Source organism: Lagenorhynchus albirostris, chromosome 12, assembly GCF_949774975.1.
Source record: "Lagenorhynchus albirostris chromosome 12, mLagAlb1.1, whole genome shotgun sequence".
Taxonomy (NCBI): Eukaryota; Metazoa; Chordata; class Mammalia; order Artiodactyla; family Delphinidae; genus Lagenorhynchus; species Lagenorhynchus albirostris.
The window spans coordinates 34,288,774-34,316,226 of record NC_083106.1 but is presented as its reverse complement, the minus strand read 5'-3'; the positions used below and the strand labels follow the sequence as shown (position 1 = coordinate 34,316,226).

General features: G+C 36.7%; 1 protein-coding gene across 4 annotated transcripts in view; it reads right to left on the bottom strand.

The window, feature by feature from the left end:
- Window positions 1–20,494: 20,494 nt before the first annotated feature.
- The window catches only part of KIAA0408 (KIAA0408 ortholog), a 36,252-nt gene continuing 29,293 nt past the window's right edge, over window positions 20,495–27,453 (bottom strand). For 3 of the 4 annotated variants that reach the window (XM_060167535.1, XM_060167533.1, XM_060167536.1), the window contains exons 5-6: window positions 25,877–27,209; window positions 21,085–23,692 (exon numbers count right to left, since the gene is read on the bottom strand). In XM_060167535.1, coding sequence (XP_060023518.1) covers window positions 23,519–23,692; window positions 25,877–27,209 — 1,507 coding nt within the window. In that variant the 3' untranslated portion in view covers window positions 21,085–23,518. Of the gene's footprint in view, window positions 20,703–21,084; window positions 23,693–25,876; window positions 27,210–27,453 lie in introns of those variants that run through there. The other variant, XR_009543779.1, reaches the window with a different exon arrangement.

The following is a 27,453-nucleotide window of genomic DNA, read 5'->3' as shown; positions in this document are numbered from 1 at the left end:
TGGGAACCATCTCTTTGAAATGTAAACATCAAACTTTTCTGCCCTGTGAGGACACAGTGAGCAGAATGAACCTGGAAGTCTATGAACCAGGATGTGTCCTCACGAGACACCAAACCTGTCCAATCTGTCGGCCGCCTTGATTTTGGACTTCCTAGCCTCCAGAGCTATGAGAAGTAAATGTTTTAAGTCTTCCTGCCCCCTCCACCGCCCCCATCACACACAACAGGAAACATAAACATTGAGGAAGACAGCATCCGTATCTCCCAGTCTCTGTGGATGGGCAGGAGCCTAACTTTAGTGGGCACCTGGCTCCAAGTTGCAAAACTACCTTCTGTCATAAGAACGTGAGAAGTTTGTTTTCCCTCTGGATAGGTCAGTTAGCTAACACAGATGGCCACCCCCAATTACCAGGTGAATTTAGGATGAACTCTACGTGCCAGGCGGTGCTGCCCGGTCCTCCCTTTGAGGATTAGTTATTATTACCTTGAAAATAGATGTTCTAGAGTCTGTCATACAGAGTGAAGTAAGTCAGAAAGAGAAAAACAAATACCGTATGCTAACACATATATATGGAATCTAAAAAAAAAAATTAGTTCTGAAGAACCTCGGGGCAGGACAGGAATAAAGACGCAGACGTAGAGAATGGACTTGAGGACGCGGGGAGGGGGAAGGGGAAGCTGGGACGAAGTGAGAGAGTGGCATGGACATATATACGCTACCAAATGTAAAATAGTTAGTGGGAAGCAGCCACATAGCACAGGGAGATCAGCTAGGTGTTTTTGACCACCTGGAGGGGTGGGATAGGGAGGGTGGGAGGGAGAGGCAAGGGGGAGGGGATATGGGGATATATATATATATATATGTATAGCTGATTCACTTTGTTATAAAGCAGAAACTAACACACCATTGTAAAACAATTATAATCCAATAAAGATGTAAAAAAAAGAAAAAGAAAATAGGTGTGCAATGGACTGTCAGCTTGGCTATATAAGAGGGTAAGACTCCTTTCTGTCTTCGCAATCTCTTAGCAGGTTACCTGTGATGTGCATTATAGTCTGGTTTAACACCTATTCAAAAATAAAAGTGCTGTCTTTCTCTATTACTTTTTTGGGTTGGGAAAACATAGTGTATTTAATTATATTTCTCTAACAATTTCAAATTTTATATAATAAGCATTATTATGAATACAATGGAAAAATATTTTGTAAGTAGCTTCTATTTTGTAATTGATTTCTTAATCTTTTTGTTAACAGTTTATAACTACTTTATTAGTGTATCCTACTCTAAGCTATAAACTCCTTTTAGCTCCAGACTGACTTTTCCAAGCCAAAAGAATTCTTTTGATTGTTCCATTTTCTTCTGAGCTGCATGTTGTAGGGTTTTAAGCTTGAGAAATACATATCTTGCAGCAACTAGGAGCTCTACCAGTCTCCCATGGAGATCAACTTAAAACCTCCTCTGCTTTTCAAAGCAACCAGTTTATTGTTAGTCTGGTTAGCCCTTCCCTTGGTCTCTGCTTTCTGGTTTAAAAATATTTCTTTTTTCTTTCATTCCTCTATTGAGAATCAGAAAACAACAAGAAATGTTTTAGCATGTGTGTCCCAAATATTGTGTTCTATCTACCTATCTATCTATCTATCTATCTATCTACCTATCTATCTACCTACCATCATCATCCATCATCTATTTATCTATCTTCGTGTTAACAATCGGTTCAGAGTAGAATAAACCAATAAGGTGATTATGAACCAATTGTTGTTTAGCTGAAGTTCAAATTTAATTGGGCATTCTGTATTTATAATTGTTAAGTATAGCAACCCCACATGTATGGTCATCATAAATATGCTTATTGGAACAGTTTTCCTCAGGATGGTAATTTCTTAACCTGGGTAAGGGTCATTACCTCAGTATTTTATAGTCTATTATTTAAAATAAGTTAATAGATTAAACACAATTCAGCTAACAGATAATGCTTATATAATTTAAATGAATAGAAAGTGATTTATTTATAAGATAAAAATATTTTTTCTTATACTTTAGAGGAAAATTAAGTTAATTTTCTAATTAGGACACTAGAAGATAAAAATCATTTGAAAGACTAAATAAAATAAATCATATTTTGTTTATATATTTTAAAATTTGTTTCTCTTCACACATATCTGTTTCTATAAAATTTTGAGTAGAAAATACAAAGGTATTTGTTATATATAAGTGAAATCCCATTACATTTTTCCATTCTACAGTATAACAACATTTTTTCCTACAGTCAAAAGATTAACTGCCTATTTGCTACTAAGTCCTCTAAACTTCTCTAAATTTTTCTTTCTCTTTCCCTGGCTGCTACAGTTCACAATTATAAGGAGAGACACCTTGAGATGGCTGGTGTCAGTAGCTCATCTCCTCCCCCTTTTGGTAGCTAGCTAGATTCTAGTCTGAGTCAGCCTGATGAAAGAACAAGCTGGCAGCAGTGCCTGAGCTCTGGGGCTCCGCCTTTCCCACAAGGCTGTTTCTAAAGTCCCATGACATTATTAAAATAAGCTCGCCTTGTTACACTTTCAAAATCAAGTGGCCATTTCCTACTCCTCTTTCTCTATTAATATGTAGAATAGTAGTATCATGTGAGGTCTTTCTCCTAGAGCCCTTTCTATGATGAGAGAGTCCTGCTCTGCCCTCCTCAGCTTGCCTCTGTGAGCTATGCAGGGTATGCAGGTCAATGGGATCGAGTGTGCCTTGCTGTTGTTGAGTGTGCCTGACTGTATGTTTCCCCAGGACAACCACTTTACTTTTATACCTCTGGTTGCTAATGTTGTGTGTGTCTCTGCCCCCATTGCATGACATGCACTGCCTGAATTTGGGGACAGTAACAGTCATGTGATTTAGAACCAGATCTGTCTTTTCATTTAAATAATTATGGAAGTTTTGTTTAATAAGCCATGAACATTTTAGAGTGTAAATTACAGAGTTGGAGAAGAGATACCAGGTGAATGAATATATTTTCAGGTTTTGTAAATTAAATTAGGATGACCTGGGTAAGAGGTGCTTGCTTAGGGCACAAATGTGAAATGCAGTTTAAAGGCTGATCCTCAGTGATTTATTAATCTTCTCTTTTTTTGAATGGATTAAATACTTTTATGGTGTTCAATACCATAAAAGAAGAGCAGACTTATTCCTTGCTCTTCTCCTTCACACAAACAAGTTAATATCCTAAGTACAATTTGGGAAAACCCCCTACAAATTTCTTTGTTCTCTTACTAGCAGTTTGAAATTTCTATGTGGTACTCTGTGCCAATTTAAGCCTATAAACCCTCTTTGTCACTTTTACTAAAATCTATAAGTAAATGATCCTGCTACATATTGGTGATAATTTCATTTTGCTCTAAAATATTGGGGTTAAAAAATAAAGTTTCCCGACAGGTGCCATGTACTATCATTTTTCCTGTTAAGGCACTTTAAATCAAATGTTTAATTTTATAATAAGTTCTGCAGAAGCATTTTGGATTTTCCCACTTGCCTTTGTACACTCTGCTGTGTATGGTCAGGGCTGGGAGACTACACATCTTAAGCTCCTTTGATACTGGCAGGAGATCAGGATGATAAAGGGAAAGAGAAGCTTCTAGCTCCCACCCAGTGGTAACTGCTGGTGTCATTGTAATGGTAGTGGAGGTGAGGTGATTTCAGACTCGACAGTCCAAATGGAAGCTGCACTTTTCTATATGAAATGGTCCTTATTTAACATCCTAGAATCAGCCCTGACAGAGCTTCCAACAGCGCAGCATCAAGTGTGTGCTCCAGGCCAGGAACATTAGCTCTTAATCTCTAGGTATTACATCTCCTTTCTTGCTCCTCTAGGCCCCATCATCAGTTGTTCTTCCAGAAATGCCAGTACCTTTGTTATCAATTTCCTGTTCTTTTGTGTTTAGATTCCTACCATTGTTTCTGTTTTCCTGACTGGCCCCTGACTGATAAAGTACTGATACGAAGCCACTAGAAATCCTACACTACAAACAGGACATCTGTCTTTGACACCAGAATGAAGAGGTACCTTAAGAATTATGCTCTTTTTATAGCAAGGTATATGGTTTTACAAAAGAATGATAAAGTACATTCATGCTTTGGAAATGTAAATAGAAGTTTATATTATAAACTCAACACAGCTTACTGGAATGTATATTTACTTTGAGATTGTGTTTAAAAAGACAATATTTTCTTCAAGCTTAAAAGTTTTGGGCAGAAAATTTTATTAGTGAATTCTACCAAACACTTGAAGAAAAATTAATACCAATCCTTCACAAACTCTCCAAAAAATAAAAGGAGGAGAAACACTTCACATCACATTCTATGAGGCCAGTATTACCAATATTACCCTCATACCAAAACAATGTATAAAGATATCACAAAAAATCTACAGACCAATATCCACTATGAATATAGATGCAAAAACCCTCAATGACAAAATACTAGCAAACTGAAGCCAGTAACATATAAAAGGGATTAAACACCATGACCAAGTAGGACTTATTACAGGACTTCAAGTTTGGTTTAGCATATCAACTCAATCGATGTAGTCCACCATATCAATTGAATAAAAGACAAAAATCACATGATTATTTCAACAGATGCAGAAAAATCATTCAGCAAAAGCCAACCCCCTTTCATGATTAAAAAACAAAACAAAACACTCACCCAACAACAACAAAAAAACCCACTAAACTAAGAAATAGAAGGAAATTTTTTCAAACTGATAATGAAGAACTGTGACAAGCCTATAGCTAACATCATACTTAATAATGAAAGACTGAGGCTTTCCCCCTAAGATTAGAATAAGACAAGGCTGTCCACTCTTGCTGCTTCTATTTAACATTGTTCTGGATATTCTATCCCAGTCAATTGGTGAAGAAAAAGAAATGAAAGGCTTCCTGATTAGAATGGAGGAAGTATAACTATGTCTATTTGCAGATGCTATGATCTTGTATGTAGAAAATCCTAAGGAAACACCCCACCATACACACACAAATATTAGCACTAACAAATGAATTCAGCAAGATTGCCAGACACGGGATCAATATATAAAAATAAATTGTATTTCTATACACTGTTAATGAGCAATCTGAAAATAAAAAGAAACAATTCCATGTACAATAGCATCAGAAAGAATAAAATGATTAAAACTGATTTTAACAAAAAAAGTGCAAAACTCATACCCTGGAAACTACAAAACATTATGGAAAGAAATTAAAGAAGATAGAAATAAATGAAAAGATATCACATGTTTGTGGATCAGAAGACATAATAAAGATGGCAATAGTCTCCATATTGATCTACAGATTGAATATAGTCCCTACCCAAAACCCGGCTGCATTCTTCTGTTGCAGAAAGTGATAAGTTGATCCTAAAATTTATATGGGAATGTAAGGAGCCCAGAAACTTACTCTAAAGCTACAGTAATCAAGACAATATTGTACTTGCATCAAGATAGACATACAGATTAGTGGAATAGAACTGAGAGTCCTGAAATAAATCATTTATTTTTATCAGTTATGCTGGGGAAATTGGGTATCCACATCCAAAATAATATAGTTAGAGCCTTGCTTCATGTCATATACAAAAATTGACTAAAAATCGATCATAAAACTAAAAGTAAGCTAAAAAGCAACATACTTATAGAAATATAGAAATGAATCTTGATAACCTTGCATTAGGCAATGGTTTTTTAGATATTACACCAAACGTGCAAGTGACAAAAGAAAAAATAGATAAATTGGACTTCATCAAAATTAAGAACTTTTATGCTTCAAAGGACGCCATTAAGAAAATTAAAAAAAAAACAGAATAGTAGAAAATATTTGCAAATCATGTATCTGATAAGGAACTTGTGTCCTGAATATGTAAAAAATTTCTAAAAGTCAACAAACTTAAACATTGGGAAAGAATTTGAATAGATAGTTCTCCAATGAAGACAAACACATAGCCAATAAGCACACATAAAGATGCTTAACATCATTCATCATAAGGGAGATGCAAATCAAACACATGGAGATACCACTTCACATTCAGCAGGACAGCTAACATAAAAAATCCTGACAATATAAAGTGTTACCAAGGATGTGAAGATATTGGAACCCTCGTACATTGCTAGTGAGATTGTAAAATGGAGAAGCCACTTTGGAAAAATATTTGGTAGCTCCTCAAAATGTTAAACATAGACTTACCACGTGAGTCAGAAATTCCATACGTAGCTATCTGATCAAGAGAAATGAAGCATATATTCTCACAAAAACCTGTACCTGAATGTTCTGAGCAGCATTATTTATAATAGCTCACAAACTGAAACAACCCAAAAGTCTATCAACTAATGAATGGTTCTACATTGGTTACAATGTAACCAATGAATGGTTCTATATATGGTTAGAACACAAAATGTGTTCTAACCATACAATGGAATATTACTGGGAAACAAAAGAAGTGAAGCACTTACGCATGCTACAATGTGAAGGAACCTTGAGAAAATTATGCTAGGTAAAAGAAACCAGTTATAAAACGCCATATATCATATGATTCCATTTATATGAAATTTCCAGAAAACCAAATCCATAAAGAAATTAGATTAGTATTTGCCATGGGCTTGTGTGGGGCGGGGGAGGGGAAAGGGGAGTGTAGGGGATGAAATGGACAGTAACTATTACTAGTACAGGATTTCTTTTTGGGGTGAGGAAAATGTTCTACAATCAGATGGTAGTGATGGCTGTATAATTCTGATAATAAACTAAAACCCACTGCATTATGCACATTAAAATGATGAACTTTATGGCTTATGAATTACATCTCAATAAAGCTTTTACAAAAAGAAATTGCTTGGGGAAGACTTCTTGTTCTAGCCAATGTGAAGTAGCCCAATTCTTCCCAGGTCATTTTTCTTTAAACACACTGGACATAACACAGTAAACAAACATGAGAAGTCTCTGAAAGCTGGGATAAAGATGGAAGAGGGAACAGTTACCCCAGGATGTGAGGCATGGCGCGGGATTCAGTTCCTTGGTTTTTCTTTTGGCCTTTCATATAACTCAGACAGGGCACCGGGGAAGCCTGCAACCTGGACCACCAACAGGCACAGGCAAAACGAACTCCAAGCAAAGCCTATTTGTTCCGGTCAAAGGCCCAGGAAAAAGGCAGCCTAACAGAACATAAAAGCTTCTTGACAATACCCACTGTACTCCAGCAAAATACCACTACAGTACAATACACTGTCCACCTCACTGACTGCACACCCTCCGTGGTTTTGGCAAAGATAAGTGGGGAGCCAATCTACCTCTTACTCAGTAGAGGAAGGTGGCAATCCTCTGGTGTTTCTTCCTGGGTAGTAGTGTTAGTGGAGTCCAGCTGGAAGCTCTACCCCACTCTACCCCACTACGGCATCAATGAAGTAGAATGAGGAGGTGCAAGGTGCGCTAGTCTTTAGTCTGCATACCTGTTGTCTCCAGGGCCAAGTGGAGAGCCAAGTCTCCATCCTTGTCTGGCATCAAGATGGACAGGTGGTATGAAGTGGGCTGGATGGCACTCTGGTTTCCTCCACTCTGGTGGAGGAAAATGCAAACAAAAACCACAGGGAAATGCAAACAAAAACCACAATGAGATATTACTACCTATTAGAACATTTAAAATAAAAAATATAATAATAACAAATATTGGGGAGGGTGAAGAGAAACTGGATTTCGAATACATTGTTTTTAGGAATGTAAAACAGTACATCCACTCTGGAAAATGGTTTTCCGGATTTTACAAAACTAAAAATACACTTATTGTACTACCCAGCAATTGTACTCTTTTTGGGCATTTACCCCAGTGAAATGAAAACTTATTTCACACAAAAACCTGTGAATGTTTAGATCAGTTTATATAGCATAATACTGAAAACTACTCAATGTCTTTAAGTTGATGTATGGTTGAACAAACTCTGGTACATCCATACAGTGGAATACTACTCAGCAATAAAAAGTAGTGAACTAATGATATATGCAACAAACCAAATGGACCCCCAAGGACATTACGTTTAGTGAAAGAAGTTAATTTCACAACATTTCATTGTATATGATTCCATTCATATAGTGTCTTTGAATTGATAAAACTAGAGAAATGGAGAACAGGTTAGTGGCTGCCAGGACACAAGGATGGGTGTAGTGCAGGAAGGAGGGAGACACAAACACGCAGAGGCAGCAAAGGATGTTCTTTTGTGATGATAGAACAAGCAATTATTTTGATTGTGGTGGTAATTGTACAAATTTGTACATGAAAAAAAGTACATAAAACTACACACACATACACAAATGAATGCAGGTTTTAAAACGGTAATATCCTAATGTCAATTTCCTGGTTTGATTTTACACTAGAGCTTTATAAGATATCATCATCAGGGGAGGCTGGGTAAAAAAGGATGCATGGGGGATTCTTTGTTCTATTTTCTCAACTGCCTATGAGTCTATTATTACTTCAAAGTAAAAAGTGTAAAAAGCTGTGTTTAGTACATGCCAACTCAATGAAAAGTAGATAATCTGATTTTCTTTGTTGGTGAATATTTCGCTGCTTTTATGTAAGCCTAGAAAGCATAACCTGCTTAGGCACGATTGTTGATTGGAAAATTTGGTACTCCCGTGCTGAGGGAATAAAGGGCTGACAACATTACCATCCCAAGAAATTAATCTGAACATGCTACTAGGGGAAGAACAGAGTGTGCTAAGGCACTGGCTGCTAGAGCAGAAAAGCGAGATTTCGTCACGTGTCTTCAGAGACCTGCACAGCCAGTCTTTAGAGAAATTATTTAGTTACTGCAAGAGTCAGTGTTTTCAAACTTTAGATTACATGCCACGTAAAGTCATTGATTCCAAAATGGAATTTAAGAATTTCTAACAATTACTGTCATTGTGTATTTTGTTTACAAGTGCTTGATTCCTTCTAAGTTCTTCTTCCTGCCAATAGCAAATATATATACTAAAAAAATCTGTACTGTGTGTTATCATTTTTTCACTTATACATTTAAAATGTAGTAATTTTAAAATTGTATTCCCTACAGGAAATACACTTTGTGATTTAATACAGGAAGTTTGGATCACAAGCTGAATATTGAGTAAAATAAAACAGATGATTAAAAATTTTTAGTACATCCAGAAATCACCAAAGTTCAGATAGATGATTTTTTCCGTGAAAATGATGGTGAAAAGGTCATAGACCATTCTCTTTACTGCTGAACTAGTACTAGGTAGCTGCCATCTAAAAATAGTAGGATGTACTTAGAGGCACGTTTGAAATAGGAGCTATAATATCGTGGACCTGCCAAAGGTCTAGTCCTTTATATCTTTCAGTGGATAAAACCCTGAGAATAATTGCATAAACCATCACTGTTCTTGTGGTTAATATTAAAATGAACTGTTCAAACAACCAGAAATTGTCACATCAACAGAGAAAAAAAGTATTAGGTAGGAATGAAAAGCACAGTGGAAAAGTCAAGATTTCCTGATGATTAATGTCTATTTAAAGAAAAAAATCCCCAACCTTGGTGAAGCTCCATGCTATAGCTATGGTTATACCTGTTTGGGGCTTAAAAAGAAACTGACAAGGTGAAAAAGACACAATTATTAAATGATGTTCAATAGTTCTAACACACCAGAAGTATATCCTGGAATGACTGATTGAGAGACGAACATTAACTTTGCTCTTTATTTTAACTGAAATCATGGACACTAATAATTTGGCAATTTAATTAATCCTTGCCCATTAATTTTATATGGATGATTTAGAGTAAAATAACAGTAAAAATAAATTTTAAACTATATATGAGATTTATTTTTAATGAATGAAAATACACATTGATGAGTGTATGCAGAGAAACGAATCTATGATGTTGACATTGATGGGGAAGGTCACTTTTTACATCCTGCATGAATCAGCAGCCCTGAAGCCGTGCATCAATAATACCTCCTTTCAAAGAGTTTGTTTTTTGCTTTTCTTTGTGTATTAGTGGGTTGGAAATAAATGCTGAATTTTGTTGAAAATTAACAAAACTAATTATTTAGATGCTTATCTTTTAGATAAATTTATAAGGAAATGGGAAATGAGTCTGAAAACTTGCACTTTGACATGTATATGTGCTGGTTTAGACAGAGAAAAATGCTGATCAGATTTTCAATTTAGTAGAATTACTCTTTTTTAAATGGAGAATTAAAAACTTGTAAAAATGGCTAAAATATGGGTTAAAATGATGAATCACAGCTTTGGCTAATGATAAACAGCAGTTCTCAGAGTTGGCTTATTTAGCAAAAACTTGTTAAGATTGAATTCTTTGTGAAAGTGAAATTGTGAAAGCTTTCACTGGGCGTGATAAGACTGCAGCAGAATTAAAGTGTGAGAGTTGTAAAGAGTTGGTCTTATCGACAATGAAACTTTGGAAATTTTAATTCAATGACCTGTGATAAAAGTTAGTCCATATACTGATTTTTTCTTTCCCTTCACAAAGGCACTTCAACTGTTTTTCTCCTAAGACAATAAGAGACAGGCTTACAATATTTCATATAACATGTCAACTTTTCAGCTAAAAGATACTTAACAAAATTTCTACCAGCAGTCAATTCAAGCATAGAGGAATACTATCTCTTTGGTAGTGATCTTGCATCTTGCCTCAGTTATTATGCTTAGAAAGTTTACAAAAGTGAAAAAAATGATCTCAATTTGTATGCACATTTTAAGTGCTAAAAATATGGTGACACTATGACAAGAAGAGAAATGAATATACAATGTAAATTCAGGTGGTTCAATTTTAGGAAATAAATAAATTCAGTCCAGTGGTAATTAAATAAGGAAGCAGACAGGAAAACCTATTTTGAAGTTCCTGATAGGAGGTGATTAAAACACTTCATTCTGTTATTGTTAAACAGTTAACAAAAATTTTTTGTTAATTTATTCAACAAACATTTATTGAGCTTACTCTCTGCTGGCACCTTCCTAAGCGCTTGGCAAAGGCAAGCAAACAAAATTCCTGTTTGCTTAAGGACTGTAAAAATTTTCAAGTTACAACCCCCCAAATTAAAGAATTTTAGACAACGTCAGAGACCTTTGGGTAGTGATTTCTTTTCTCTGCTCTTAGAGAAGACTTCCTGGAAATAGTCAAAGAACACCAGTCTAGATGCTCTCTTACTTCTCTCAATATCTAGGTCGTTAATTTGAGAATCAGAAGGGTGCTTGAGTTAGTGTGGAAAAGTGAGCTGATGGCATTGGGTGACCTCGTGGCACAGATCAGTGTGTGGGAACCTCTTCCTCCCGAGACAGAATGGAATAATCCTGTGGTCAGAAACTTCATGTTCTCAGACCCTGGCCTTTTTTTTTTAACTGGACAGCAGTGGATCAACACTGGATACTCTTGCTCTCAGGCACCTTTGCCTCTGCTCCATGAAATCTACCTCCTTTCCATTCAGAGAGAGCTCAGAGAAGTTGATTACGTTTCACCTTCTTTAGTTATAATAACATTGCATTTCTTTTTCTCTAAGACTGTATTCTATTCTCAGATGCAATCTGGGTGTTACCTATGCTGATCCACTTCATATATACAGTAATTTTCTAAGAAGTTCTTCTAAAAATGGTGGGACTCTTTGATGATGTGCCTATTTTTATTTTTTATTGAAGAAAAATGTCACTTTCAATTTCTGGGGTACCTAGTTTTGCTCTTATGGTCTATTATGTGAAGATACAGATGGCTTATTTTATTTATGAGATTATCTAGGTAAATTTTTAGATTCTGGCAGCAGAGTCACAGGAAAATGACAATAAAAGGAAGGTGAAAAGAAGAGAACATCAGTCCATACCTCATCACCTTCACTTGTCTTGCAAAATCAGAGCTCAAGTTGCACTGATCCTCCATTTATTTTAGTTTCTGGTGGTTACACTCTTAATTCCCTACAAATGGGTCCTTCACTTGCTACGCAAGTCTTCTTGGCTCCCAACTTCGGTAAAGATCTGGTACACTGGTGAAAACCTCTCCGTTCTTATTTCCAATGGAAATTTCCCTCCAAACATCTAGTTTTATCTCTCAAATTTCCTACATGCTGGTTCCCAGGACTAGGCTTCTTGATCTAGTATCTTGCTCTTGCTATTTGCCTTCTCTGGACACTTCATTCCTACCCTGGCCCTGGACTCAGTGTCAGGTCTCTGATGCTTTATGAGGAATCTCCATGAAGATGAACACCTGTCTGACTCCTGAGCACATCCACCCTGGAGTCCTTGATATTGTACTTTTCCCAGGCCCTCAGTTTGCCTGGGAAAGCCTAGTGGTTGCTTTTGCTGTGTTGAAAATGTCATGAGTTCATTCAGCTTTGGCTCACTGGGCTACACCACTACCAGTTTCCGTCATAATGAAATGGTGACAAGCCTGGTCTCAGCGCCTCTCTCCTTGCCTGGGATTTCCCTGGAAGAATCTTCATTCTCAATGATTTACCTCCTGAATTTAAACGTATAAGAGACGGAATATTGTCCCCTTTTACTCCTTTATATAACTTCCTTCTAAAAATAAGTTTTTCTGGCTTTCATTGCAAATTAACTCTTTTACTCTAGGTATCATTAACTCAGAGAATCCTTTACTGGGTTAGTTTTAACACAAAAATTTCTTGCAAAGACTGAAATAAAAAATTTTGTACTTCAGGTTGTATAATTTGGTGCTACTTTGAGGCTGAATAGCATTATGTGGGGAAAAAAATGCAGATCCCAAATAGCTGGATTAAATTTGTTGTGATTTTTATAAAATTACATGAGTAAATAATTTAATTGGAGAATAAGGCCTCAAAAAGAAATTGATGGGACACAAGTAATTTTAGAGTGAAATTATAAATTGGAAATAACTCCATGCAGCAAGGGAAATGCGTGCATTTATTCTGGAGTACACATAAGTCATGTAGAGTGAACATTTTCTGTGATTCTTTTGAAGATTGAAGAGGTCAGGATTCAATTGCTGCTATAGATGAGAATTGCTTTGGATAGTTATTGGGATACTTACTGGTTTTTACCTTTAACACTTTGACTTACATACAAAAGTTATACAATATCAGAGCATAAGAATCAAAAGTTAAATTATTTTCATAAAGTGAGATTTCATGACCTCTTGAATAATATCTCTTGGAAGAACTGAAACCATACATATCATGAATGATGAATTTTGGTTAAGCTCACTGGAAGACAAAATTAAGAGAAATTCTCAGTCACCATTAAAATCCAAAAGGAGGGGTTTCAGAGAGCTTCCAGATTGGTGCAGCAGAATGCCTCCACAGGCCACAATTCTGGGCTCCAAACTACAAGAGGACTGAAGTTTCTTTTTTCTCGACCTCACCCTATGAATCTCTTCATCTGGCTGTTGGTTCCTGTGCTTCAGTATCCTCGGTAGTAAACCATTCATCTGCCGTGTGGTTGACAGGGTCTTGGTACTCTGGCCGGGTGTCAGGCCTGTGCCTCTGAGGTGGGAGAGCCGAGTTCAGGACATTGGTCCACCAGAGACCTCCTGGCTCCATGAAATATCAAACAGAGAAAGTTCTCCCAGAGATCTCCATCTAAATGCTAAGACCCAACTTCACTCAACAGCCAGCAAGATCCAGTGCTGGACACCCTATGCCAAACAACTAGCAAGACAGGAACACAACCCCATCCATTAGCAGAGAGGCTGCCTAAAATCATACTAAGTTCACAAACACACCAAAACACACCACTGGATGCAGTCCCGCCCACCAGAAAGACAAGATCCAGCCTCAACAACTAGAACACAGGCACCAGTCGCCTCCACCAGGAAGCCTACACAACCCACTGAATCAAACTTACCCACTGGGGGGAGACACCAAAAACAATGCGAACTACGAACCTGCAGCCTGCAAAAAGGAGACTCCAAACACAGTAAATTAAGCAAAATGAGAAGACAGAGAAATACACAGCAGATGAAGGAGCAAGGTAAAAACATACCAGACCAAACAAATGAAGAGAAAGAGGCAGTCTACCTGAAGAAGAATTCAGAGTAATAATAGTAAAGATGATCCAAAATCTTGGAAATAGAATGGAGAAACATTTAACAAGGATCTAGAAGAACTAAAGAGCAAACAAACAGTGATGAACAACACAATAAATGAAATTAAAAATACTCTAGAAGGAATCAATAGCAGAATAACTGAGGCAGAAGAACGGATATGTGACCTGGAAGGTAAAATAGTAGAAATAACTACCGCAGAGCAGAATAAACAAAAAAGAATGAAAATAATTGAGGACCGTCTCAGAGACCTCTGAGACAGCATTAAATGCACCAACTTTCGAATTATAGGGGTCCCAGAAGAAGAAGAGAAAAAAAAAAGAGAAGAGGAAAAAAAAAAGGGATGAGAAAGTATTTGAAGAGATTATAGTTTAAAACTTCCCTAATATGGGTAAGGAAATAGTCAGTCAAGTCCAAGAAGCGCAGAGAGTCCCATCCAGGATAAATCCAAGGAGAAACATGCCAAGACACATATTAATCAGACTATGAAAAATTAAATACAAAGAAAAAATATTAAAAGCAGCAAAGGAAAAACAACAAATAACATACAAGGGAATACCCATAAGGTTAACAGCTGATCTTTCAGCAGAAACTCTGCAAGCCAGAAGGGAGTGGCAGGACATATTTAAAGTGATAAAAGGGAAAAACCTACAACCAAGATTACTCTACGCAGCAAGGAACTCATTCAGATTCGACAGAGAAATTAAAACCTCTACAGACAAGCAAAAGCTAAGAGAATTCAGCACCACCAAACCAGCTTTACAACAAATGCTAAAGGAACTTCTTTAGGCAGGAAACACAAGAGAAGGAAAAGACTTACAATAACAAACCCCAAACAATTAAGAAAATGGTAATAGGAACATACATATTGATAACTACCTTAAATGTAAATGGATTAAATGCTCCAACCAAAAGACATAGACTGGCTGAATGGATACAAAATCAAGACCCGTATATATGGTGTCTACAAGAGACACACTTTAGACCTAGGGACACATACAGACTGAAAGTGAGGGGAAGGAAAAAGATATTCAATGCAAATGGAAATCAAAAGATAGCTAGAGTGGCAATTCTCATATCAGACATAATAGTCTTTAAAATAAAGACTATTACAAGAGACAAAGAAGGACACTACATAATGATCAAGGGATCAATCCAGAAGAAGATATAGCAATTCTAAATATTTATGCACGATATCAAAATAGGAGCACCTCAGTACATAAGGCAAATGTTAACAGCCATAAAAGAGGAAATCGACAGTAACACAATCATAGTGGGGGACTTTAACACCCCAGTCTCACCAATGGACAGATCATCCAAAATGAAAATAAATAAGGAAACACAAGCTTTAAATGATACATTAAACAAGATGGGCTTAATTGATATTTATAGGACATTCCATCCAAAAACAACAGAATACACTTTCTTCTTAAGTGCTCAAGGAACATTGTCCAGGATAGATCATATCTTGGCTCACAAAACAAGCCTTGGTAAATTTAAGAAAATTGAAATCGTATCAAGTACCTTTTCCAATCACAAAACAATGAGACTAGACATCAACTACCAGAAAAACAATCTGTAAAAACTACAAACACATGGAGGCTAAACAATACACTACTAAATAACCAAGATCACTGAAGAAATCGAAGAGGATATCAAAAAATACCTAGAAACAAATGACAATGAAAACACGACGACCCAAAACCTATGGGATGCAGAAAAAGCAGTTCTAAGAGGGAAGTTTATAGCAGTACAAACCTACCTCAAGAAACAAGAAAAATCTCAAATAACCAACCTAACCTTACACCTAAAGCAATTAGAGAAAGAAGAACAAAGAAACCCCAAAGTTAGCAGAAGGAAAGAAATCATAAATATCAGATCAGAAATAGATGAAAAAGAAATGAAGGAAATGATAGCAAAAATCAATAAAACTAAAAGCTGGTTCTTTGAGAAGATAAACAAAATTGATAAACCATTAGCCAGACTCATCAAGAAAAAACAGTAGAAGACTCAAATCAATAGAATTAGAAATGAAAAAGGAGAAGTAACAAATGACACTGCAGAAATACAAAGGATCATGAGAGATTACTACAAGCAGCTATATGCCAATAAAATGGACAACCTGGAAAAAATCGACAAATTCTTAGAAAAGCACAACCTTCCAAGACTGAACCAGGAAGAAATAGAAAATATGAACAGACCAATCACAAGGACTGAAATTGAAACTGTGATTAAAAATCTTCCAACAAACAAAAGCCCAGGACCAGATGGCTTCACAGACGAATTCTATCAAACATTTAGAGAAGAGCTAGCACGCATCCTTCTCAAACTCTTCCAAAATATAGCAGAGGGAGGAACACTCCCAAACTCATTCTACGAGGCCATCACCCTGATACCAAAACCAGACAATGATGTCACAAAGAAAGAAAACTACAGGCCAATATCACTGATGAACATAAATGCATAAATCCTCAATAAAATACTAGCAAACAGAATCGAACAGCACATGAAAAGGATCATACACCATGGTCAAGTGGGGTTTATCCCAGGAGTGCAAGGATCCTACCATATGCGCAAATCAATCAATGTTATAAATCATATTAACAAATTGAAGAAGAAAAGCCATATGATCATCTCAATAGATGCAGAAAAAGCTTTCCACAAAATTCGGCACCCATTTATGATAAAAACCCTCCAGAAAGTAGGCATAGAGGGAACTTACCTCAACATAATAAAGGCCATAGATGACAAATCCACAGCCAACATTGTTCTCAATGGTGAAAAACTGAAACCATTTCCACTAAGATCAGGAACAAGACAAGGTTGCCCACTGTCACCACTATTATTCAACATAGTTTTGGTAGTTTTAGCCACAGCAATGTGAGAAGAAAAAGAAATAAAAGGAATCCAAATTGGAAAAGAAGAGTAAAACTGTCACTGTTTGCAGATGACATGGTAACTATACATACAGAATCCTAAAGATGCTACCAGAAAACTACCAGAGCTAATCAATGAATTTGGTAAAGTAGCAGGTTACAAAATTAATGCACAGAAATCTCTTGTATTCCTATACACTAATGATGAAAGATCTGAAAGAGAAATTAAGGAAACACTCCCATTTACCATTGCAACAAAAAGAATAAAATACCTAGGAATAAACCTACATAAGGAGACAAAAGACCTGTATGCAGAAAACTATAGGACACTGATGAAAGAAAGTAAAGATGATATAAACAGATGGAGAGATATACCATGTTCTTAGAGTGGAAGAATCAGCATTGTGAAAATGACTATACTACCCAAAGCAATCTACAGATTCAGTGCCATCTCTATCAAACTACCAATGGCATTTTTCACAGAACTAGAATAAAAAATTTCACAATTTATATGGAAACACAAAAGACCCCAAATAGCCAAAGCAATCTTGAGAAAGAAAAACTGATGGTGGAGGAATCAGGCTCCGGGACTTCACACTATACTACAAAGCTACAGTAATCAAGACAGTATGGCACTGGCACAAAAACAGAAATATACATCAAAGGAACAGGATAGAAAGCCCAGAGATAAACCCAAGCACATATGGTCACCTTCTCTTTAATAAAGCAGGGAAGAATGTACAATGGAGAAAAGACAGCCTCTTCAATACGTGGTGCTGGGAAAACTGGACAGCTACATGTATTAGAATGAAATTAGAACACTCCCTAACACCATACACAAAAATAAACTCAAAGTGGATTAGACCTAAATGTAAGGCCAGACACTATAAAACTCTTAGAGGAAAACATAGGCAGAACACTCTATGACATAAATCACAGCAAGATCCTTTTTGACCCACCTCCTGGAGATATGGAAATAAAAACAAAAATAAACAAATGGGACCTAATGAAACTTCAAAACTTTTGCACAGCAAAGGAAAACATAAATGAGACGAAAAGACAACCCTCAGAATGGGAGAAAATATTTGCAAATGAAGCAACTGACAAAGGATTAATCTCCAAAGCATACACACAGCTCATGCAGGTCAATATCAGAAAAACAAACAACCCAATCCAAAACTGGGCAGAAGACCTAAATAGACATTTCTCCAAAGAAGATATACAGATTGCCAACCAACACATGAAAGGATGCTCAACATCACTAATCATTAGAGAAATTCAAGTCAAAACTACAATGAGGTATCACCTCACACCGGTCAGAATGGCCATCATCAAAAAATCTACAAACAAGAAACACTGGAGAGGGTGTGGAGAAAAGGGAACCCTCCTGCACTGTTGGTGGGAATGTAAATTGATACAGCCACTATGGACAACAGTAAGGAGGTTCCTTAAAAAACTAAAAATAGGGCTTCCCTGGTGGCGCAGTTGTTGAGAGTCCGCCTGCCAATGCAGGGGACACGGGTTCGTGCCCCAGTCCGGGAAGATCCCACATGCCGCGGAGCGGCTGGGCCCATGAGCCATGGCCGCTGAGCCTGCGCGTCCGGAGCCTGTGCTCTGCAACGGGAGAGGCCACAACAGTGAGAGGCCCGCGTACCGTAAAAAAAAAAAAAAAAAAAAAAAAACTAAAAATAGAACTACCATACGACCCAGCAATCCCACTACTGGGCATATACCCTGAGAAAACCATAATTCAAAAAGAGTCATATACCATAATGCTCATTGCAGCTCTATTTACGATAGCCAGGACATGGAAGCAATTTAAATGTCCATCGACAGATGAATGGATAAAGAAGGTGTGGCACATATATACAATGGAATATTACTCAGCCATAAAAAGAAATGAAACTGAGTTATTTGTAGTGATGTGGATGGACCTAGAGACTGTCATACAGAGTGAATTAAGTCAGAAAGAGAAAAACAAATACCGTATGCTAACACATATATGTAGAATCTAACAAACAAACAAAAATGGTTCTGAAGAACCTAGGGGCAGGATCAGAATAAAGGTGCAGAAGTAGAGAATGGACTTGAGGACACGGGGAGGGGGAAGGGGAAGCTGGGACAAAGTGAGAGATGGGCATGGAAATATATACACTACCAAATATAAAATAGCTAGCTAGTGGGAAGTAGCCGCATAGCACAGGGAGATCAGCTCGGTGCTTTGTGAACACCTAGAGGGGTGGGATAGGGAAGGTGGGAGGGAAACGCAAGAAGGAGGAGATATGGGTATATATGTATATGTATAGCTGATTCACTTTGTTATAAAGCTGAAACTAACAGACCCTTGTAAAGCAATTATACTCTGATAAAGATGTTAATAAAAAAATTAAGAGAAATTCTCAATGAAAGCAAAATAAACAATTCCATTGTCATGCATAAAACATAAGTGAAAAGGAACTATTCACTCTTTGCCTTCCTCTTCTCTTCTTTGGGAAAAGAACCTGAACTAAGAGTCGAAGAGCCACCTACTTATTTCTAAACATTATCTTGGGAAATATTTATTCTATTATCTTGGCTATTTAATTTTTCCTTCTGTAATGAGAAATCACAATGGCTGCCTTGAAGCTGTTGTTAAGAAGTAAGTAAGTCAAGGCATATGAATGCGCTTTGCAAACCATCAAGTCCCAGATGCACACGGGTGTACAAGGAGGCAAACCACTGGTGTTTGTATCTGGCTGGGTTCCTGGCCCTATAACCCTGGCAGCCATGGAGACCTCTCCAAGTTTCGGGTTTCTCTCCTCTAGATGAGAATGCTCTGTGTGGTTTCTAAGGTCCTTCCTATTCTAGATTCTTCTCTCATTTCTAGACTCCATCACAGCTTCATATAAGCAGAATTTTTTTTTTCAGAATTTGCTGGTCTTACCTGTTGGATTCATGAGATCATTGTAATATATGTCGGATTTTAAGTCTTATGATTTTTTTTCCCACTGAGACAAAGATGAAAAAATGTTGAGTAGACACTTGCCTTAAAACTCCTCCCCCAAGTTTTTTTCTTTGCTTTGATTTTTTTGCTTCATGAAGCTCATTTTTTGAGGGAGCATATATTCTGAGCTATAGTAAAATGAGTAAGTCATGGTTCTAGATTCTGATAAAGGTACTTGTTATTTAAGGAGAAATGTGCAGAATTTGAAGTAAAATCGTACTATATTAGAAATTGTAATATGCCTAAAATTAATTTAACTAATTTCATCATGTAAAAGAAAATTTCAGAGGAGTATTCCTTTTTCAAACAAAACTTAATTGGATTCAATAAGCAGAAAAATGGGCAGAAAATGGTGTCAGTACATGAGAAACTAGATGTGTTGTCCTACGGCCGGGTGTAGGAATCAGGCAGGCTTTGTCTTTAGACTCTACTATCTAGAAACATTTTAGGAGAAGCTAGGTTGAACTGTGTACATATTTGAATTTAGACTTTAAAAAACTCTCAGCTGGAATTTCACCAGAAAAGGAGGAAAATAAAAATGTTCCTCACGTACACCGATGCCACAGCAAGTGTTTCCCCACCTATTTTACTTGATAGCTTCCAATGACTGAAGAGATTTTATTATCAAGTAGTTGTTTGTCAGCAACTGTGCCTCAAAATAATTTAAAAAATCTTTGTAGGAAAGCAGATTCTCCTTTTTTAGGTCCAGATGTTTTCTCAGGATGACATGGAGTCTGGCTAAATCCTCTATGTAGAGGTAAATCACTTTTTGTGCATGTTAATATCTCATCATCTTCGTTGTCTATGTAAAAATAAATGAAAGTTACAGATAATTTTTGATCAAATGAATTATGCAACATCATTTATATTTGGCTTTGGGCATAAGGGAATATGGAGAACTCGGGCAAGGGTTGTGCACGCGTGTGCACACACGCACACCCACAGAAACTCAAGCACTCTTCTCTGCCTCATTCTTATTCCTTTCTGAGATCAACCTATAATATCAATAACCCTCTATTGAAATAATATAAGATATCCCACCCCCAAAAAGTCTGCCAGGGAAAACTTCTAATCAAGTGCTCCTGAAATGTTTACAAATCCCTTAAATCCAGCAATGATGGCATAATAAAGGGTATGTTGAGAAGAAAGTGCCCATCCAAAGTAGAAAAACTACTGGTTAAAAATCACGATACATCAAACATGTATTTTCAAGGATAATTTCCATTTAACTCGTAGGTTTTTCCATAAAAAGTGTAAAATATTTAAAGAGAGAAAACAGAACATTCAAATAATCTTTGTTTTAGTTTTTCCGTCTTTACAATCAAGGAGTTGGACTAGATGCTAAGTTTTTTTCAGCTCTAATATTCTATGATTTTTGTCAACACAAGATGTTAAAACGTGTTCCCCTCTTTCATTCAAATGGTTAGAACAAGTGGCATAAAATTGTGATGCCTGACAATATTACCCTTTTAATTTACAGATAACAAAGGCAAGTTCCAGAGAAGTAACATGACTACCCAATGGTGCCCATCCACTGGGGTATAACTCAATGTCACTGCTTCCAAATCTCCCTAATCATCAAATATTTTGCTTTGTTTCATCAAGGACTCAAGATTCCCTCCCCACCCTTGGAAATTCTGCTTTAGTAATTATGGGGTGAGGTCAGGATCTAATTTAAAAAACAATCTTCAATATTCTGACTTGTAATTCAAGTTAGGAACCACAGATCCACATCAGACTACCTGGAATGCAGTGAAGGAGAGGAGCAGCTATGTCACACAGCCCTTGGGCAGGCTCTCCAGTGTTACACAGCAGAATCTTCCTACCAGGTCCATCATTTTATGCCATAGGCTACCACCTCCCCAGTGTTTTCTCCCTTCTAGATGAAAAGCATATTATATGAGTGACATCATTTGACGTCCAGGTTACTTTTCTCTGATAGTCTTCCTATGGAAAAGGATATTCCTGAAAGAAACAAGAATTAAAAGACTGGATCTATAGCCTTTACTTATCATCTGCTCCAACCTCACATTCTAGAAGTTTAATTCTGCTCAACTCCTGGAAGCTCTCCTATTGGTAAGTATGAATCTGTCCATCATCATGCAACAGTCTTGAGCCTTTAAGGCAGTCTGGGATTTGAAAATTAATTACTTTACCTCAAGTCATGGTATAATGAAGTGAATCTCTCTAAATTGTTAGAATGTATCACAAGGAGAAGGTTCTTTGAATACTTTTGCCGTAAGAATTCCTTAACCTTTTTGCTAGTAAAAGAAAAGCTTAAATAGACTTACTATCTAATAATGTAGCTGGTTTTACAGAGACAATGGAGAGCAAAGTTGCTTCTAAGATCTTTCATGTAGAATTCCAAGCACCTCAACATTCATATTTCTGTCAGTTCTCAATATAGATATAATATGCTTACTCTTCATGAACTGTGGCCCAAAAAAAGCTTCTGCCCCTTATGCTGCCCCATGGATGCCAAAGGTTAGTTTAAGGCTTTTTTAATGTAGTACACTATAAGAAATATAATTCAGCTCTCAATGAAATATCATTCCTGATTTTCTTTGTTAATAAAAAATTGAATTAGTCTCTTATCTACTAATTTTAGGGGAAAGGTTAGAAAAAGGAAAAAGTGAATAACTTACCTCTCAATATGTAGGACTCCAAATAAAGTAGCTGAACAAAAATTTACTATAATTTTACCAAAGAGTAGAATTCAGCATAATTGAATTTCTTTTAATATCCTATTTAAGGTATTTTGTTACTGAAGTTGCCAAAATGAATTCACGGTTTAGTCACGTCGTTTATAAAGCAGTCTTAGGATGCTGGCTCTGAGGATCAAGTATACAGGGAAAGCCGCAATAGACTGCTGAATGATATATCAAAGCTTTTGTGAACATTTTATGTTTGCTTTAGAAGGTTAATCTGTTTAAACCTGTGACACTTTTATTTATTTAAAAGAGTAAACAAGGAGATCAATGGTATTAGTCTATCTTTATATGGGTTAAGGAACTATGAGTCGTCTGTAGAAATCTACTAACGTTAGATATATGTATAATTAGTTTTGTATGTAGTTGAGACCAAGGAAGTGGTTAGTTAATATAGGTACCTCAAGAGCCTTAAGTGGATACCTATTAAAAGGTATAAAAAATATAAATAATACTGTATATTCTTAAAAATTTTAAATAAACACAAAGAATATATAGGTATACATGTTATAATTTCAAAGTCAACACTAGCACATAAGTTTTTCTTATCTAAATACATACTGATACTTCCTATATCAACACATGCACCTACAAAACACACGGTCATGCAAATAACCTTGCTTTCTGCCACTTGCAAGAAAGTTGGAATATACAATATAGTACATTGTTTCAACTTAAATCATATTGGCAAATTAATGAGGATGGCATTAAAAAATTCTGATCTAAAAAATCAAAATACAGGAGGATAATTGTTCCATAGATTAAAAACACTGAAGACTGATGGGAAGTTAAGATTTCAATTGTCCCAGTAATCTTGAAAAATACAGAAAAGACAGAATTGGTTGTAAACACTCAGAATACTCTGTTTGGCAACTGGGACTTTTGTAATCCAGCAATCCAGGCCAGAGACTCAGACCATCGATGCTTCTGATCGCAGAGAAATGGGAAAGTTGTGGACAGTTCTCCGCAAGGCAGGGGGTGCCGATGGAGATCTGGATGCCCACCTGGACGGGAGACGGCGATTTGCTGGTCTAGCAGGTCGGGAAAATCCTTTTCCATGTGAGCATTTCACTGCCACGGATTCCTTAAGACACAAATGAAGACATTCATCTCACTATTCAGGCACCAACGATGAGCTTAATATATTATGGATCCCAACTACAGGATTAATGTATTGTATTACCGTGTTTACAAGCAAGAAAAAGCATTGAAAATTAAAGAAGCTATTCCTGGTCTTGAATGTTTTAATCAAAACAATTCACTTTTAATATGAATATGGCATCTGATAATCTTGTAGATCTCCACACTGACAAGTTTTAATACAACTGATTTCTTTTTAGAACTAACTATGAGTTAATGTTATGTTAGAACTCAAAAGTTCATGTTAGATAAAATTGATATGATACAACTAAAGTTTTTCTTAGTGGAGTGTTAGGATATTTTACTGGGTTTTTTTTAAAGATAATAATTTAAAGAAGAATTAATTTATGTCCAGTTATTTTATGTCAAGTTGATATTTTTAGAGATCATAAGCAAAAGACACACAAACCACCAAATGAGTTGTCTGATGCTATCTTTTTTTTTCACTAAGAACCACTGTTACTATCTCTAAAAACTTTCAAAATTATCATCAAAATACTTTAAAATATAACATCATTCTATTTGCTAAGAAAGAGTTGCGATCTATCTTGGGTATCTTCCGAAGACTGAAAACTTTTCCCTTCTCTTCCCTTCGCTTTCTTTCATTTCTTCCTACTTCTCTTTCTTTTTATTTTAATAAAAGAAAGCATTCTAGGAAGAAAAGCATTCTAGGACTCTTGCCATTAAGAAACAGTTAAAAAGCTTTCATGACACATTTTGTACTTTGATTCTTATTGACCTTCTTAACAAAGCCTGTGCTCTTTCACCTGAGACAGGCAGTAAGGACAACCTTTATTTCTATGAAAGTAACCTGCATTTGCTTTTTCTCTCCTTGGAGTCTTATTTCCTGGGGGTTCCTGGGGGGAGGGATGTGTTCCTGGGGGGGAGGGATGGAGAACTACTCTTAACGATCGACAGCAGAGAACCCTTCCCAAACCTCCTATCAGTACAAAAATAGGAGATATTTAGTAATATTTGTTCATGAGAATTTTGGCTGATTATTGTATATGTGGTTTCATTTCCCATCTGAAGCCACAGGACCTTACAGGTATTTATGGGCTCAACTAAAAAAAACAGAAATAGAAAAGCAGGATTAATTATTTGTACTTTGGGCAAACAGGCAAAGTTTCTGATAAACTATATATAAACTGATACTTTTGTAGGGCTTGAAAGCCTCATAAAAATAATTTCTTACACAAGAAGGAGGCAACCTGCCTCGTTTAAAACAATGGTGCATATACATCGCACTATGTAAAACCAGGATTTTCAAAGCACTGGCTAATTATAACAGTATGTCACCTTGTAACTTTTTATAAATCATGCATAAAATGTGCTGATGGATAGCTCTTCATTGTAAATACAAATCTCTTCAACCTCTTTTTCTCCTCTAAAATTATACTCTTTTGCAAGCAAACTGGAATAAAGAAAGGATAACAGTTTATTTAAATACCCATTTTTTGGTGGGGGGCAGGCAATTTCCACACAAAGAATTTATACAAATAATAATGACCTTAAATTTTTTTACGCTATACTATCATTTTTCTTTCCACATACTGCCTTTTAGCTCCACAATAAGAGAACTGCATAAGGCACTATTTTAAATGATTTTTTTTCACCCAAACTCATATTCATGTGACTAATCCCCTGAGGAAGAACATGAATCAAATTCTGGGAATGACTGAACCAACCATAGCTAATAACCGAAAAGTGCAAGTTATTTATAAATACCTCCCATGTACTTTTAAAAATATAAACACTTTAACAGGATAAGATTCTATAAATGAACAGATGCACATTCAGAATGTTTTTTCAAGAAAGAAACACAGCAAACATTTGATCTTTTTGAGGTTCTTAAGAATTTAATTTATTAGATTGTGTTGTGCCATTTCAGAATTTAAATAAAAGTTATAATGTGCTAAACCCAGACTTAAAAACTATGCTTTTAAAAGTTCATGTTGAGTTACAACTCTAAGGTTTATATTTATTCACAAATGAAGGGTCAAGGAACTAAGAAGATGTCAAAACACGTGCCTACCTTCTATTTATATGAATGGGCAACTGACTGAACTCTGAGCCATTGCTAAATATGGATGCAGTTCTACCAAAATATGTTAAATTTCTTTCTCACCTCAGTTACCTTTTTCCGATCTGCTCCTTGCCTCACTTGCTGTGCTCCACACACAGCTGGCTTTTGCTGAAGCTCTTGTTCTATTTGGAGCTTTTTAAAATGCTGACTTAATGTGGCTCCACCACTGACCTCAGAATTACATTTGGTCCAATTAGCCTGGAAGCATTTAGAATTTTGCAATGCGGACCCCGCTGATGTCTCATAGGTTTTCAGCAGCTTTTCCACCACACCATAATTTGACCTGGGATCAGCTGACCTTGGTCGGCCAGACAAATTACTTGGTCTCCAATCATGCTCGTGGAGCATATTCCGGTAACTGCTAGGGCTTATGTGTTCCTGCATTTGTCTGAATAGGCCTGTTGTGGGTTTTTTGGTGGAATTATCATGCACATTTTCCCTGGGCACAGGCATGGGGGCACTGGTTTTCAGAATGTCAGAAACACTGTCACTTTCTGAGATGTTATCTGTGCAAGAAATTAAAGTATCACAGGGCTGAAGATCTTCAGATGGTTCTGAGTAGCTTTGACTTTGCTGTACTGCATGACAATTTCTATTTGTTCTAAATACGATTCTGTTAAATTCATCAGTCTTTGCTGCCAGCTTTTCATTCCTAGTAGTCCTTTCAAAGCCACAACTGAAACTTCTCAGCGGGCTGTTGCTCTGTGTCACCAAGGAGCTACAGACATTGCTTATGTGAAGATCAGGATGACATTTAGCAGGGTGATCTGGAATCACCTTTTCATATTTTGGCTTATTGGGAATAGAGCAGGTTTTCTGAAACCATGGTGTAGAGGGGCTATTTTTTGCACCAATCCCAGTGTCGCATGACCACACGGTAAGTCCAACATTTTCATTACATGAAGGCTTTTTATCTATTTTGGTTTCTGGTGCCAAAGAAGAAACTGTGATACCATCTTTCAAAGTCTTCCTTTCATTTAGACACAGCGTAGGCATCTCGTCGTGCCTCCACAGGAAATGAGGGTTGCAGTTCTTTTTGCCTTGACCTTCTTGGGCCACCCAGCCATTGTGGTCTGAACTTTCCTTCAAACTTTCATGGGCTTGTGCAGAACATGAGCTGGGAAAATTTCGAGATGTACTTCTTGGAGGAGGAACTGGTGGGGTTTCATTTCTTTGCAGATCAGTTTTATCAATTCCACCTTTTTTCTTAGAATTGTTTTGGAAAACATCAGTACAGCTCAGATTCTTTCTATTTTTCTTTTTCTCTTTTTCTAAACTGGTTGGAGTAATGCACTGGTTGTTGTTGATTGTGTGATCTCCATAAGGCATATTAGTTACAACTGGTGTTTCCTGGAGAAAAGAATCTGACTTCATCCTAGACAATTATAAAACAGGGTATATTAGTGATGACTTTATTTATGCTAAGCTTTTTTTTTTTTTTTTTGCAGTACGCGGGCCTCTCACTGTTGTGGCCTCTCCCGTTGCGGAGCACAGGCTCCGGATGCGCAGGCTCAGCAGCCATGGCTCACAGGCCCAGCCGCTCCGCGGCATGTGGGATCTTCCCAGACTGGGGCACGAACCCGCGTCCCCTGCATTGGCAGGCGGACTCTCAACCACTG